Genomic DNA, 17889 nt, shown 5'->3' with positions numbered 1-17889 from the left:
AGAGGAAAATGTAAACTCGAATAACGCCTCCACCTCTTGTATCCCTCAAAGTTGTCATACCAGTGGGAAGTATAATGAAGGAGCTGGTAGGATGGCTCAATGGATAAGAACACTAGCTGCACCCATGTGGCAGCTTACAGCCACTTGTAACTCCAGTTCCAGGGGACTTGACAGCCTTCTTGGGCACTTGCACACATATGGTACACAGACACACACACATAGACAAAGCAGTCACACACATAAAATTTAAAAAATAAAAATAAAAAGTATAGTCAAGAACACTGTTACATGCAAGACTGAGTAAAGATGGATACTACATCTCCTATTCTTTAGCTCCCTTTGGCTTTGAGGACATTTGCCAAACTTAACGAATACATATAAGAGTGGCCAAAGACTCCTTTAACCCAGAGGTAGAGGACACAACTCAGAATCTACTTAAAATGTGTGACGTAACAAGACCCCCTTGCTTCCTGATGACTCTGGAGTCTTAATAAGTCAAAGTGCATGTATGTATAGGGTTGAGGAGAGAAGACAGTGCCATATGTACAATGCATATATAGTAAACATGTAACAGGACTGAAGTTTTTCAGACAGCAATATCTGCTATCTTGTCACAGGATATAACATTGAAAGTTAAAGGGGATCCTTATTATTGATTTATTTGCAGCAGATATGATAAAGCACTGGTTAAGGAGACTTAAGAAATGCAATTCAACAAACAAAAGGAATAGATACATTGATTATACCCCCCCCAAAAACACTAAAAATATCTGATTGAGTGACATAGCCTTCTTGTGGAACTTTCTGTTTTGTTTGTCGGGCTGGTTAAACATCTAAGATTAGGATAATGCCATGTTAATTTTCAAACTTCAGTGAGAAGGAGAAAAGGCAGGGAGAAAGTACTACACATGTTTTTCTCTATGCAAACCAGTTTTGGAATATTTCAAGAGACAATTGTTTGCTTGTTTTTAAGACAGGGTTTCTCTGTGTAGTACTGACTTTCTGAAACTTGCTTTGTAGACCAGGCTGGCCTTGAATTCATAGAGATCCACCTGCATCTGCCTCCTGAGTGCTGGGATTAAAGGCATGTGCCACCACCACCCTGCTTAGAAGACAATTCTTAAAACTCTCAGGTTTCTAAATAGATTTAGGTAAAAATACTGTCCTGACAGGATACTTCAGAACACTTTGTAGTAGCTTATACCTAGAAAAGGAGCTCAGCTAGTGTGAAATTCAGATATGTAAATAAGGCTGTTGAAGTGAAAAATGTTGAAAAGAATTAGAAAAAAATTATTTTAGACTATAAGCCTCTTACAGCAACACCCTACAGCCTGTTTCTCATGCTGTGTTCTACAAACAAAACAAAAATAGCCGGGTGTTGGTGGTGCATACCTTTAATCCCAGCACTTGGGAGGCAGAGGCAGGCGGATCTCTGTGAGTTCAAGGCCAGCCTGGTCTACAGAGCGAGTTCCAGGACAGCCTCCAAACAATACAGAGAAACCTTGTCTCAAAAAACCAAAAAAAAAAAAAAGAACAAAACAAAATAGCCTAACTGATCTAAAGAAAACCCCATGGCAGCAGAGGCTGAAAGGAGTTACCACTAATGCTGACAGACTTGTCAGTTGAAATTTACCAGATCTGTTTCTACACTGGCCACCATTCCCTTTCATAAGCAGTATTCTCTCATTGAAACAGGGTAAGTGATAGTCCATACCAGAGCTAGACTTGATCCACAGGTCTGCTATGCTACGGTCTAAATATGGTGGTGATCCCCAACATGGCACTAATAAGTGAGGGAGCCTTCAAGAGGCGCTGCCACAGGGGAGGTCCTTTTGTCACTTTGGGGTGTGCTCTCAGAAGGGTGTTCTTGTGCAGTCTTGAGTTTCAACTAGATGGTGGTTGCATGGAGCAAACCTGGGTTCATTTTTTTTAATAATGCTCTTTTTTATTTTACTTTTAAATTTAAATTAGAAACAAGGTTACTTCACATGTCAATCCCAGCTCCCTCTCCCTCTCCCTCCCCTCTTTCCACACCTTCCCACCAACCTCCCCAACCCTCCCTCCCCTAATCCTCACTCCTTTCTCCAGGGAGGGTGAGACCCCCTATGGGGGGTGTCCATAGTCTGTCATTTCATCCAGGACAGGGCCTAGGCCCTACCCCAAGAGTTCAAGCTGAGAGGGCAACTCTCATTATGGGATGGGCACCCAAAGTTCATTTGTATGCCAGGGATAAATCCTGATTTACTACCCAAGGCCCCATAGATTGCCTAGGCCTAGGCCAGACCCACATTCAGGGGGTCTGGAGCAGTCCCATGCTGGATTCCCAGCCATCAGTCTGGGGTTCAAGAGCTCCCTCTTGTTCAGGTCAGCTGTTTCTGTGGGTTAAACAAGTCCAGTCTTGACCCCTATGCTCATCAGACCTTCCTCTCTGTCACTGGGTTCCTTGAGTTCAGCTCAGTGCAAACCTGGGTTCTTCTTTTGCCTCTGCTTCCTGACTTAAGGAGGTGACCACTTGTCCTGACAGACTCTCCTACCTTTGCTGTTTATCGTGAAATGGTGCAGCCCTTGCCACCAGCCTACACTATGTTATTTGGATTTTGAAGCTCCAACTGTAAGCTAAGTAAACTTTTACTTCAAAGGTCTTAGATGTTTTGTCATAGCTATGCAAATCTGGTATGTACAGTTTCTAATCAGAATGAATGACTTGGTGCTTACTTCCCTTTGAAAGTGACTGTAGACTTGAACTTGAGCTCTGACACTTGCCAACAGAATATCTGTGGGCAAAGGTGAACAAATGGGCAGGCACTATTACTACCCAGCACAAGAGTCCCATCCTCTGTATCTGCACTAACTTTTATCTCAGCTCAACCATCATGCTGCATTATAGCATCCTTATTTACACATCTGTATTTCACACTAACTGAGCTCCTTGGGGCCCTGCACTTTATTCTATGCCTTCAGGAGCTTGTAGAGTGACTGTTGTGTGCTATCACTAGAGCTTCTGTGTTCACAGATGCATGTATGCAAAGTACTTACAATGTAATTGAAGGAGGTGTCAGCAATCATTGCAAACTGCCGGAAAAGCGTGTGTCTAGTGAACATCTCATCCTTTAGGACGTGAAAGCTGAAACAAAAGAAGCAATGTAACAACACGTATAGACATCATAGGATAAGACCAACATTTATCTTGTTGGGTAGTGGTGGTAGACACCTTTAATCACAGGACTCAGGAGACAGAGGCAGATGGATCTCTGTGAGTTCTAGGCCACCCAGGGCTACATGAGAGTGAATCAGTCTAAAATAGAAACAGAGCTCAAACCTTTAATCCACCCCAGAGTGGTGTATAAAAGACAGGAGCCCAGTGTTTCATGCTGTATTCTGAGACTGAGTCTCCAGCCACGGTGAGGAGAGGATCTTTGCTTTTCTGATCTTCAGCCTGAACCCCAATATCTGTCTCTGGGTTTTTTTTTTTTTTGGTATTTACGAGACAGGGTTTCTCTGTATTGTTTTGGAGGCTGTCGGTCCAGCCTAGCCTCGAACTCACAGAGATCTGCCTCCCGAGTGCTGGGATTAAAGGCATGTGCCACCACCGCCCGGCATGTCTCTGGGTTTTTATTATTCATGCTACAGACAGGCATAAATATTTGGGGACCAAAAGAGTGTCCAGGGTAGACAGAATATTGCTCAACACCAAAAATGATCATTTCTTCCCCATTCCCTCTTTGTAATGTGTATAGTCTACATGCCCATGAATGGGTGTGCTCTGCTCCCTCCTCATACCTGGCAGCTGTGTACTACTGCTCACTCCATTTCCCCATGTATTTCAACTGTGATACAATTTCTTGTTTTTTACTCGCCCTGTGTTTGGGTGTGTGGACATGTACATGCCACAGAGTGCTTGTGGTGGTCAGAAGACAACTATGGGAGTCATTTCTTCTCTTCCAGCACATTGGGTTCTGACAGGAGGATTGCTGTGAGTTCAAGACCTGCCAGGGTGTTAGAGATCTTGTATCGGACAGCCAAACCCAAAAAGTATACATATTTATAGAGCACAAGAGTCACCAGCAGATATGTAGAACCGAACAGGAACACAAAGAAGACACTTTCCCCCAGAGAAGGGGACCTGTGCTTTCCATTTGGCATCATGTGAGACCTTGGTTGGTAGCCAGTCTGAACTATTTCAGCACTGGGTGTAGGATTTTTATGCACCATGGGTGTCATGTGCTTATGACATGTAGTGTACTGTTTATTACCCTGTAGAGCAAATGCAATGCATTAATGTCATGCATGAACTTCAGGCTTGGCCTACACTGGACCTACAATCTGTCACTGCCCTTCGCTATTAAGTTTCTTGCAAAGAAAGTTCCAGTAAGTGATGACTAAGAAAATGTGGGGGGAAGTTAAGTGAGGAAACAAGTGGACAGGAAATTGTAGGAGGAAGTCTGTATGCCGCTATTAAACATGTGACTTATTAGAGGCGCATACAGATGAGGTAATAAAAGGGCAGTTTACCACACCGCTAACCACACCCACTTTAGGCAAGACTAAAGACGTATACGGCTGGACGTAAAGACGTATACGTACGTAGGCAGAACTACGCCACTAGCCATGCCCACTTTGGGCATGCCCACTTTGGGCATGGCTAGAGGGCGTTACGGGGGAAGGCATAAAAGACAGCACACAGGAAGTCTCGGTCTCTTTTCCCGGAGTCCGGCTTCCGGTTCGAGCGGAAAACTGCTTATCTCCTCTGGGTTACTTGTTTGGTATCTTGTGAGTAATTTCTACATTAAATACTTAGCTTTACTTTCAGTAATTGTGTGTCACGTATCGTTACAGTGTCCATCCGCTGAAGCCTACAGGAAATGTGTTTTTAAATGTTCATATGATAGAACAAAGGAGAAAAGCTACACTTACTCTGCACAGCATTTCTATTCAATACAAATTTTACTGTTAGTCAGGATTTTAGTTTCTTCTTTCACTCCCTCCTCTCTCCTTTCCTTCTGTCCTTTTTTATTCATGCTTTCTGAAGACAGTGTTTCACTTATATAATCCAGGTTGTCTCCGAAGTTATGATGGAGCCAAGAGTAGCCTCCCACTCTTAGAAATCCTCCCAAGTGCTGGGATTACATGTGTATGGCACAATGCTTGACCCAGAATTTTACACTTCCATTTTCACCATTAGAAAAAAAGCAAACATAATTGAGGGAAAAGAAATGAAATGATTGTGTGAGAAAAGTGGGGGCGAGAGATAAAGGGGCCGTGGGTAAAGGACCTGGTATATAAGGCACTTTGTGAAGATGCAAAACACTTTTCATGACTATATGCAAACCAAACTGCTGCTGAGGAAGATGCCTGGATAGGTGGCATTACACTCTTTTATGTGAGGTCATTTAACATTAACTGATATATAAAGAAAAATGCAAACATCACAGTTGTCTGAAAAGATGAGTGGCTATATTTCTACAAATGGAACTCATCTGAATACCTATATGTACACTGTTTACACTGTACCTGTTCCTGAGGATGATGAACTTCCTTTCCCAGTTTTTGTTGATCTGATCTGATTCCTTTCTAATCCTGGAACACATTAGCATGTGGTTAAATAGTTTTTCGGTTTCAGACAGACAACATGTGAATCCCTAAGCCCAGTACCTCTCCATCTTCTTATTTGCATTCTCCAATGCAGTTTTTAAGGCCTTTATTTCATCCTGTAAAGCTCTTTTGTCTTCATCCTTTTAATAGAAAACACAAAATCCCAGCACAAGGGTAAGGACATGGAAGGTACCAGTCTTTCCTTCTAAGTGAAGAAAGGCTATTTCTGCTAAGTAGTAAGTGAATCTTAATTATCACCAACAGAAAGAAATGTTAAGATTCTCTTGAGAGAATAATAAGATTGCCTTGAAAATTCCTAGCGATCAGAAGACTTTATGACCACACACTTCTATTTTCTATAAATGATTGGCTTTGTTACTTCCCGGGAATAGCCGGAATTCATGAGAAATAGAGAGGTTAACAGTGGAGTCTGTAGTGGTCATCGTCATACCTTCACCACCTGTAATTTTATCATTAGTTCTTCAGGCATCATTTGAGGTAGCAGAAATGTAATCTGTGAAGAGAATAAATGACAGCAAAGACAAAATGTCAGATTGATGCATGAAGGTAGTTTTCCTTTCTGTCTTGTCTATCTTTGTTTGAAAAATGAAATAGAGACTTGAAATTTGTCAACTGTACCCCAGAGGTCTTCACTGCTTCATCTAATCCCTAAAATTGAGTGTGCGCACAACACACATGCAGCTGGGCAATGGCAGCTATGGCAAGAGGTCAGAGTTCACCATTACACTTTTAAAAACTTCTTAAAATATTATTTATTTTATTTACGTGATTATTTTGCTTGTATGCATACCACCTGTGTGCCTGGTGCTCAGAGAAGTCAGAAGAAGGCATCAGATCCCCTGGAGCTGGAGTTACAGATGGTTGTGAGCCACCATTTAGATGGTGGGAATTGAACTCAGGTCCTCTAGAAGAGCAGTGGGTGCTCTTAAGTGTGTCACTTGGTTCCAGAGCAGTGACAGTTCAACAAATTCTCATGGGCATGTGCTCATACCTACTTATGTCCACCAATATACAAGTAAACACTGTGTAGAAAACTCTTGGATGGGCTAGAAATACAGCTCAGTGGCAGAATACTTAGCTAGTTCACATGAGGTTCCAGTTCTATTCCCAGAACCACACACACACACACACACACACACACACACACACACACACACACACACACACACACTTATACACACCTTGGTTAATGAATGTTATATTTCTATATGGTAAACAAAAAAGTTCCCACTCAACACTACACCGCAAGTAGGTTCTAATTTCTCCACAGTCTCATAGTCCATTACCCTCCTTGGTAGAGTTGGCTGTGTAGAAGAAGGAGTTAGAGAGCTGGGCAGTTCTGCATCCTAAAGAAAAAGAATTCTCCCAGACAACCAAGAGTAAAAGCTGAAGTGAAGATGGGGCAAACTCAGGAAGTGGGAGGTGCCAGCATTTGGTGGGCAGCTAATGACAAATAGCCTGGCTGATAAGACTGGAATGGCAAATTTGGAATGGCATCTTGTTGACTCAGACTCAGTCACTTGCCTATGTAAGTCTCCTCAAACTCATGTACACAAAGGTGTAATAAATGCAGGATGTGTATGGAACTGTGCAGAGAAATTATGGCACCAGATTGCCTTCAGCCCTGGATTTTGATGGTTAATTTATTTTACATTATTTTTGTTACATCTTTATGTAGTTTGTGTGTGTGTGTGTGTGTGTGCATGCATGCGTGGGTGCGTGTGTGCGTGCATGCTTGTGTGTGTGTGTTGATACTGGGGGTCTTCCTTTATCACTCTCCACCTTGTATTTTTGAGATAGGGTCTCTCACTGAACCTGGAACTTACTGATTGGCTAGGCTGACTGGCCCACAAGCCCCAAGGAGCCTCCTGTCTGCACCTCCCAGTACGCACTTCCACGTGCAACTTTTTACACAATGCCGAGGACCTAACTCAGGTTCTTCTGTGTGCACAGCAAAGCACTACTCAGCAGGAAACATGCCCAGCCTTGCCTAGAGATGACTAAAACACAGCTCTGGGTATATCTGAGAAGACGTCTCCAGAGTGGAATGACTTAGCTGTAAGAGCCATCTTGAATGTGTGTGGCACCATTCTGTAGGCTGGGGGCAAGAGGAGCTGTGGAGTAAAAGGTGAAAATGGGGAAACCAGCCAATGGAGGCATTCTCTCTCCGCTTCTGGTCAGCCATGATCTGAGTGGCTTTGCTCCATTCTACCCTTCCTGACAAGATGAACAGAAATGTCCGAAGCCACAGGCAAAACAGTTTTCTCCTTATGTTGTTTTCTTGGTAATAGTGATGAAAAGAGTAACAACTACATCGATTAAACAAAAATGCATACTGGTGCAGTAAGCAGAATGTGATGAGATTCCGAAGCTGACTCAGTTCAGGACTGAGGGTATAGCTCAATTGATAGAGTGCCGATTTAGTATGCACAAAAAGCTCTGGATCAAAACTCCAAGCACACATAAACCTGGCATGAAGATGAGTCAGGAAAGCATAGGGAATAGTTTACTAACCTAGGACTCTACTTGGTTTGGGCTATGTGCATACCCCTCTTCTAACAATGCACTTGGTATTCTGAGACTTTTATCTGCATGTACTATGGAAGCATCTCTGACTCTGAACAATGCTCCTAGCAACTGAGGACTCCAATTTGCATGGAGGTATACACCCATTCCCTCTGAACAATGGAATAAGTTTCTCCTATCATTAACAAGTATCAAACTTACGTAGATCCTGTTCATCAATATTTATGTTGTGTTCAGTCACAGAAAGTGGGGAGCCCCTCTGTCTTGAGTTATTGTTGGGTATGAAGACTATATCCTAAAGTAGCCTTTTAGGAAGAACCCTCTGTTTATCATCTTATGCCTGAACACAATTGAGCATGCATATGATTAAAATTAGATGCATTACAGGAAGGGACATTCACAGTAGAGAAAACATTTGTATAACAACCTTCCAGCCAAAACAGAGAACCATCCAAACTGCACTCTTTAACAACCAAACTTCTTTTAAACTCCTTAAAAGGAAGTCTCAAACAGTAACTGAGGCTGTTGAAACTTTTGTTTGTGTGGCCTGCTGTCCATCTTGACTGTATATTCCCTTCTAATATCTACTACTGCTTTGATTTGAATAAAGTTGTCTTGCTACTTTTTAAGATCTATGTGGATTTTTATCTCAGTTCTTTGAATAAGAAGCCAAGAACATGAAAAACCTGGTCCAAATTCTGACTACCAGGAACAGTAGTGCACAGCACTTAGGGTATGGAGGTGAAGGCTTAGGAGTTCAAGGTCCTTGTTGGTAGTGGGTTTGAGGTCAGCCTGAGATACATAGAGATTCTGTCTCCCAAAACAAACTGACAAATAAAACAACAATTGATCAAAATTACAGGTTCACCACGCCTGGAGGCAGCCTTTAATGCCTGACTTTTAATACATTAGATCCTATATAACCATTGGAAAATCTGGGGAATAATTAACAAAATGAAAAGGGAAGATGTCATCCAAGTGACACAAGGCAGACACATTTAAGGATCACTCCATCTATTTGTCTTCAATGGAGACAGTCTACTTGAATGGTCTGCCTACCAAGGTGTGGGGTACTGGGTGAATTCAGTGTCCTTTGGTCAACTGTAGGCCATGGAGGTCACTGTACAGAAGCTCCAAGGACTCTCAGGCTTTCACCACCACACCGAAGAAAAGGCACCCAAGTTTTAAAAACTCAGACAATTAGGAAAACAAAATCAAAACAAGGTGCCATATTGGAAGATGTTGATCATCCAAATTCATGTCAGCAATTAAAAATTTATTTTAGCATTCTGCACTTGAATTTGTAGTGAAATTCATTATCAATTTAAAGGTTCTATTATTCACATAAGATTATTAACCATGGAACTAGAGATAAGACTGCTGCAGCATATCTTCTGTAATGCAAATAATTATTCAGTCTTCTCCAAAGATAGTTCAGTTGTAACAATGTAGATAGCATTTCCTTTCATAAAAAACAAAACAAAGGAGAGCAAATCACCCCATACTGAATACAGTATTTGTTCCTTGTCCCAAGTCAAATTTTCCACCTTGCTACAGCACAATATATTGAATCCTGGCTTTGTCCACATGAAACTGTTATTTTGTTTTGCCAGCTGCTGGCATTCCACTTTCTCTGGAGTAAAAATGCTGGTCTTTATGTGGTTGCTCCATTGACAAGTGCAAACACTGGACTGCCAAACAATGGATGGAAATGAAAAAGAATAGTGGTGCTAATGAGACAACACTTAGCTTCCTGAGTGCGAAAATAAAAATCAAATGACTGTACTTTATCAAACTATGATTATGAATAATTTTTCCAAGCATGTTTCTTTTTTGAATTTATAACTAAAATTTCATAACTGAGAACATTCATTTTAGGGGTTGAAAGGATGGCTCAGAGTTAGGAGCACTGGCTGCTCTTGCAGTAAACCCAATTTCCATTGGCAGCATCTCCATAATGGCTCACAACCATCTGTAACTCCAGTTCCAGGGAATCCAATGCCCTTTTCTGGTCTCTTTGGGCACTAGGCACACAGGGGTTTCCAGAACTACATACATGCAAGCAAAACACCCATACATGCAAAATAAAATAAAGCATCCCACCAACTGAGCCACAACCTCAGCCTCATCTGCTGCTTGTTAGTTTGTTTGGTTGATTGGTTGGGTTTTTTAAAGACAATTTTCTCAGTTCCTTGGAGTGGTGGGAACTATCATCAGATTGGCCTCAAATATACAACAGTAGCCCCGGTTTCAAATGAGTAAGTACATGAGTTTCTATTTAAATGATTTTTAATTTCTATTTTCTGAGGTTAGTCTTGTTTCAAAGTAATAATTATAGTAAAGCCCACACCTAAAGCAAAAGAAAAAAAAGAAAATATTTTTTTGTTTTATGTTGTGGTATAATCCTTCTGTACAGTGCATAAATATATGCCACTATAATTGGTTTAATAAACAAGCTGACTGGGATCAACAGGATAAATTTAGGTGGGAAAACCAAACTGAGGATGATGGCATGAGGAAGGGCAGAATCAGAGGAGATGCCAGCTAGATGCCAAGAAAGCAGGATGTATAGACAATGAATTAACAAGCTGTGAGCCATGTGGAAAGCATAGACAAAAAATATGGGTTAATTTAAATGTAAGAGTTAGATAGCTACAAGCCTGAGCTATTGGCTGAGCATTTATAAATAATATTAAGTTTCTAAGCTATTATTTGGGACTAGGTGGTCAGGACAGGAAAACTGTGGCTACAGTTTTATAATAGAACTCACGCTTTTAAAATTTCCTAACACTTATGTGAAATAACTTCTTAAATTTGGAGTCCCTTAAAACTTGCCCAATAACCCCAGGCTGCACCCTCTCCGCTGAGCTCCATACTAGGGCCCACACCCTGGTAGCCTTACAAGACTAGGCTGGTCCTAGGAACCCTAGGCAAGACACTGCACACCACCCACAAAACCCCTTTAGGCCTGCCCAACAACCCCAGACTACACACCCCATCCACCTACTTCCTGGCTCCATATCTTGGTCTGTAACTTCTGAAGAAGACCTCTACTTTACCAGAGGCCAGGATGGATCTAGGGGCCCCAGGCCTATAACTTTAGAAGCAGACTTCAGATTTACCAAAGCACAGGCCAGATCTAGGGACCCCATACTGCACCCCCTCTCCTGGGCTCCATATCCTGATCTACAAATTCAGAAGAAAATCCATCTCTACCAGAGGCCAGGCCATATCTAGGGACCACTGTCCCAAAATCCCCCCTCAGAAGGGACACCACACTGGACCTGAAGACAAACAAGTCATCAGAACCCTTGGCCATTTAGGCCAGAAGACCAGAGAGGCAAGGGAATCTAAGGAACAACACTCCCACCCAACAAAGATAGATGCAGGAATCAATACCTAGACCTATAAGAATCTCAAATCCCTATGCCTAAACACCAGTATAAGAACACAATCAAGAAAGGGCAATATGGCATCCCCAGAGCCCAGCCATTTCACAACAGCAAGACCTGAATAATCCAATGTGGCTGAAGTATAAGAAAATGACCTTTATAAAATGGCTTTCTAAAGATGATAGATGTCCTTAAAGAAGATATGAAAAAATATTAAAGAATTCGAGGAAAAGACAAACAAAAATTGAAGATATCAATAAATCCCTAAAAGAAAGCCAAGAAAAAAACAGACAGATGAAGGAAAGGGGTCAAGACCTGAGAATGGTAATAGAAACAATAAAGAAAGCACAAATAGAGGGAATCCTGGAAATGGACAATCTGGGTAAGCAACCAAGAGCTACAGATGCAAGCATCACCAGCAGAAGATAAGCAATGGAAGACAGAATTTTAAGTGTTTAAGATATGATAGAAGAAATAGATCCATTTACCAGAGAAAATATTTACTCTAAAAAATTCCTAACACAAAATATGTAGAAAATCTTGGACCCTATGAAAAAACCAAACATAAGAATCATAGGAATAAGAAGGAGAAGAAACCCAGTTGAATAACCCAGAGAACACATTTAACAAAATCACAGAAGAAAATTTTCTCAACCTAAAGAAGGACTTGCCTGTAAAGGTACAAGAAGCATACAGAACATTAAATAGATTGGATCAGAAAAGAAAAACCCTTTACCACATAATAAGTAAAACACTTAGCACACAGGACAAAGAAAGGATATTAAAAAGTGACAAGGGGAAAAGGCCAAGTAACATATGAAGGCTAACCTATTAGAATCATACTCAACTTCTCAACAGAGACCGTAAAATCCAGAAGAGCCTGGACTGATGTCTTGCAGACTCAAAGAAACCACAGATGCCAGTCTTGACTACTATACTCAGAAAAATAGTCAATCACCATAGATGGATAAAACAAGATATTTCTTGACAAAGCCACAAATCCAGCTCTGCAGAAGGTACTAGAAAGAAACCTCCAACCCCAGGAAGTTAACTACAAGCACAAAAAAATAGGAACTAGATAATCTCACACCAGCAAAACCCAAGGAAGAGAAACATACACACACAAACACTATCACCATCACCACCACCAAAATAACAGGAAGTAACAGTCACTGGTCATTAATATCCCTCGATATCAATGGACTCAATTTGCTAATAAAAAGGCACAAGTTAACAGGATACAAAAACAGGATCTATCATTCTGCTACATGCAAGAAACACACCTCAACACCAAAGATATACATTACCTCAGAGTGGAAAAAGATTTTCCAATCAAATGGATCTAAGAAGCAAACTGGCGTATAGCTATTCCAATATCTAAAAAAAACAGACATCTCACCAAAATTAATCAAAAGAGATGTAAAAGGGCATTTCATATTCATCGAAGGAAACATCCATCAAGATGATGTCTCAATTCTGAACATCTATCTTTAGTAATAGAAACATTACTAAAGCTTGAATCATGCATTAATAGTGGGAGACTTCAACACCACACTCTCACCAAAGGACATGCCATCTAAACAGAGAAATAATGAAACTAACAGATGTTATGACTCAAATGTACCTAACAGATATCTACAAAATATTTTACCCAAACACAAAAGAATGTACCTTCTTCTCAGCACCCCATGGAACCTTCTCCAAAACGGATACTATATGCAGCAACCAAGCAAGATAATCCCTGTGTCCTATTACACCACATGAATTAAAGCAGAAAGTCTACAAGCTCATGGAAATTGAACAGCTCTCTACTGAGTTACCACTGGGTCAAGGAAGAAATAATTAATAGAATTCAATGAAAATAAATGCATAACATACCCAAATTTATGGGACACCATGAAAGCAGTGCTAAGAGGAAAGCTCATAGCAAGAAGGGCCTTTATGAAGAATTTAAAGAGATCTCATACTAATGTCTTAACAGCATACCTGAAAGCTCTAGAACAAAAAGAAGCAGACACACCTAAGAAGATGACAGGAAATAATCAACATGAGGGCTGAAATCAATAAAGGGAAACAAAAGGAACATACGAAGAATCAACAAAGAATTGGTTCTTCAAGAAAATCAACAAGATAGATAAACCTTTATCCAAACTAACTAAAAGGCAGAGAGAGAAAATCCACATTAACAAAATTTAAAAGGAAAAGGGGACATAACAACAGACTCTGAGGAAATTCAGAGAATCATTAGGCCATACTTCAAAAACCTGTACTACACAAAATTGTAAAATCTAATAGAAATGAATAAATTTTTTGATAGATACTACTTACCAAAGTTAAATCAAGATCAGATAAACACAGGCCCCAAACTCCAGTGATCCCAGCTAGGTGAGCTTGGGTCTCCGGGGGGACCACCCCCTCGATCTTCAGGGGCCACACCTGGCATCCAGAAGACCCACCCACACAGGAAAGACATCAGCCTTTCCAGGCCCCAAACTCCGGTGATCCCAGTCAGCTTCAGGAAGGAAGGAGACCAGTGAAGACAGAAAGACCCCACAAGCACCCACTGGAAGAAAAAAATGGGAAGAAGACAGAATAAGAGCTCACTCAGCAGTCAAAATAACAACATGACTCCACCAGAATCTAGGGAACAAACGCCAGCAAGACCTGAAAAGCACTACACAGATGAAGCATAGGAGACAGACCTTAAAAATCATTTTATGAAGATGATAGAGACCCTCAAAGAAGAAACGAGGAAATCCCTTAAAGAAATAGAGGAAAAAACAAATAAAAAATCCATGAAATGGGGGAAAAATTCAAGAAATAAACCAATCTCTCAAAGAATCTAAAGAGTACCAAGAAAAAAATAACCAAACAAATGAAGGAAACAACTCAAACAGTTGAAGGATTGAAAGCTGAAATTGAAACAATAAAGAAAACACAGAACGAGGGGATGCTGGAAATGGAAAAGCTGGGTAAACGATCAGGAACTACAGATGCAAGAATCACCAATAGAACACAAGAGATAGAAGAGAGAATCTCAGGTGTTGAAGACTCATTAGAGGATATACAGTCATCAACCAAAGAAAACATCAAAACCAATAAATCCCTAACACAAAATATCCAGGAAATATGGGACACCCTGAAGTAGCCAAACCTGAGAATAATGGGTATAGAAGAAGGCGAAGAAATACAGCTCAAAGGTACAGAAAACATATTCAACAAAATCATAGAAGAAAACTTCCCTCACCTAAAGAAGGATATGCCTATGAAAATACAAGAATCTTACAGAACACCAAATAGGCTGGACCAGAAAAAGAAGTCACCTAGCCATATAATAATCAAAACATCAAACCTACAGAATAAAGAGAAAATATTAATAGCAGCTAAAGAAAAAGGCCAAGTAACATATAAAGGCAGACCTATCCGAATTACACATGACTTCTCAATGGAAACGATGAAAGCCAGAAGATCCTGGACAGATGTCCTACAATTCTAAGGGAACAAGGATGCCAACCCAGATTACTATATCCAGCAAAGCTTTCAAGTACCATAGATGGAGAAAACAAAATATTCCATGACAAAGCCAGATTTAAACAATACGTATCCATGAATCCAGCTCTACAGAAAGTACTAGAAGGAAAACTTAGATCCAAGGAAGATAACTACACTCACAAAGACACAGGCAATATATAATCCCACTTTACATAACACCAAAAGAAAAAGGTAGGAGAAACTACACAAAATAACTTCACTACCAATAAATCAAGCACAAACAAGAATCATCAATCAATGGTCATTGATATCCCTCAATGTCAACGGCCTCAGCTTGCCTATAAAAAGACACAGACTAGCAGAATAGATACGAAGACAGAACCCATCCTTCTGCTGCATACAAGAAACACATTTCAACATCAAAGACAGACGGTATCTCAGGGTAAAGGGTTGGGAAAAGATTTTCCAATCAAACGGATCCAAGAAACAAGTGGGTGTAGCAATCCTAATATCTAACAAATTAGACTTCAAATTAAAATCAATCAAAAGAGATGAAGAAGGACATTTCATATTCATCAAAGGAAAAGTCCATCAAGATGAAGTCTCAATTTTAAACATCTATGCCCCAAATACAAAGGCACCTACATTTGTGAAAGAAACATTACTAAAGCTCAAATTGCACATAAAATCACACACACTAATAGTGGGAGACTTCAACATTCCGCTCTCACTGATAGACAGGACCTCCAGACAGAAACTTAACAAAGAAACAAAGGAACTAATAGAAGTTATGACCCAAGTGGGTTTAACAGACATCTATAGAACATTCCACCCAAACACAAAGGGATATACCTTCTTCTCGGCGCCACGTGGAACTTTCTCTAAAATTGACCACATAATAGGAAACATAGTAAATCTCCACAGATACAAAAAAATTGGAATAACCCCCTGTATCCTCTAAGACTACCATGCATTAAAATTAGAATTCAACAATAACACAATTCGCAGAAACCCCACAGACTCATGGAAATTGAACAATGCTCAATTGCACCATCCCTGGGTAAAGAAAGAAATAAAAAAAGAAATTAAAGTCTTCTGGAATTCAATGAGAATGAAGACACAACACATGCAAACCTATGGGACACTTTGAAAGCAGTGCTAAGAGGAGAGTTCATAGCACTAAGTGCCCACATGAAGAAACTGGAGAACAGTCATACTAGAGAATTAATAGCACAGCTGAACGTTCTAGAACAAAAAGAAGCAAACTCACCCAGGAGGAGCAGATGCCAGGAAATAATCAAATTGAGAGCTGAAATCAATCAAGTAGAAACCAGGAGAACAATTGAGAAGAATCAATGAAACAAAGAGTTGGTTCTTTGAGAAAATCAACAAAATAGACAAACCTCTGTCCAAACTAACCAAAATACAGAGAGAGAGCATGCTAATTAACAAAACCAGAAATGAAAAAGGGGACATAACAACGGACTCTGAGGAAATCCAGAGAATCATCAAGGCATACTTTGAAAATCTGTACCCCCAAAAATTTGAAAATTTAAAGGAAATGGACAATTTCCTGGATAGATATCACTTGCCAAAACTAAGTCAAGAGCAGATAAACAATCTAAACAGACCTATAACCCTTAATGAAATAGAAGCAGTCATCAAAAGTCTCCCAAACAAAAAAAGCCCAGGCCCAGATGGCTTCAGTGCAGAAATCTACCAGAAATTCAAAGAAGAGTTAACTCCAGTACTCCTCAAAGTATTCCACACAACAGAAGCAGGAGACTCACTGCCAAACTCTTTTTACGAGGCTACCATTACCTTGATACCCAAGAAACACAAAGACACAACTAAGAAAGAAAAGTATAGACCAATTTCTCTCATGAACATCAATGCAAAAATACTCAATAAAATACTAGCAAACCGGATTCAAGAACACATCAGAAAAATCATCCACCATGATCAAGTAGGCTTCATCCCAGGAATGCAGGGATGGTTCAACATTAGAAAATCTATCAATGTAATCCACCATATAAACAAACTGTGACAGAAAAATCAGATGATCATCTCACTAGATGCTGAAAAAGCCTTTGACAAAATCCAGCACCCCTTCATGATGAAGGTCCTAGAGCGATCAGGGATAACAGGAACATACCTGAATATAATAAAAGCAATATACAGTAAGCCAACAGCTAACATCAAACTAAATGGAGAGAAACTCAAAGCAATTCCTCTAAAATCAGGAACAAGACAAGGCTGTCCACTCTCTCCATATCTCTTCAATATTGTACTTGAAGTCCTAGCTACAATAATAAGACAACAAAAGGAGATAAAATGGATACAAATAGGGAAAGAAGAAGTCAAACTTTCACTATTTGCAGATGATATGATAGTTTACATAAGTGACCCGAAAAACTCTGCAAGGGGACTCCTAGAGCTGATAAACACCTTCAGCAAAGTGGCAGGATACAAGGTAAACTCAAAAAAATCAGTGGCCCTATTATATACAGACGATGAAGTGACTGAGAAAGAAATCAGAGAAACCTCACCCTTTACAATAGCCATAAACAGCATCAAATATCTGGGGATAATGTTAACTAAGGAAGTGAAAGACCTGTATATCAAGAACTTTGAGTCTTTAAAGAAAGAAATCAAAGAAGATACCAGAGAATGGAAAGATCTCCCATGCTCTTGGATTGGTAGGATCAACATAATAAAATGTCAATCTTGCCAAAAGCAGTCTACAGATTCAATGCAATCCCTATCAAAATTCCAGCACAATTCTTCACAGACCTGGAAAGAACATTAATCAACTTTATATGGAAAAAACAAAAGGCCCAGGATAGCCAAAACAACCCTATACAAT

The 17889-nt window shown here is 40.2% G+C and overlaps 1 protein-coding gene across 4 annotated transcripts in view; it reads right to left on the bottom strand.

The window, feature by feature from the left end:
- Positions 1-17889, bottom strand: part of CUNH10orf67 (chromosome unknown C10orf67 homolog) — a 132686-nt gene that overhangs the window by 22786 nt on the left and 92011 nt on the right. For all 4 annotated transcript variants that reach the window (XM_040755413.1, XM_040755412.1, XM_040755414.1 and 1 more), the window contains 4 exons: positions 6044-6106; positions 5653-5732; positions 5512-5577; positions 3037-3124 (listed from right to left, as the gene is read on the bottom strand). In XM_040755413.1, the coding sequence (XP_040611347.1) occupies positions 3037-3124; positions 5512-5577; positions 5653-5732; positions 6044-6106 (297 nt within the window). The remainder of the gene's footprint in view (positions 1-3036; positions 3125-5511; positions 5578-5652; positions 5733-6043; positions 6107-17889) is intronic.

Source organism: Mesocricetus auratus, unplaced genomic scaffold, assembly GCF_017639785.1.
Source record: "Mesocricetus auratus isolate SY011 unplaced genomic scaffold, BCM_Maur_2.0 Super-Scaffold_100013, whole genome shotgun sequence".
Taxonomy (NCBI): Eukaryota; Metazoa; Chordata; class Mammalia; order Rodentia; family Cricetidae; genus Mesocricetus; species Mesocricetus auratus.
Note: the sequence above shows the minus strand (reverse complement) of the source record. Positions and strands in the feature narration are given on the sequence as shown.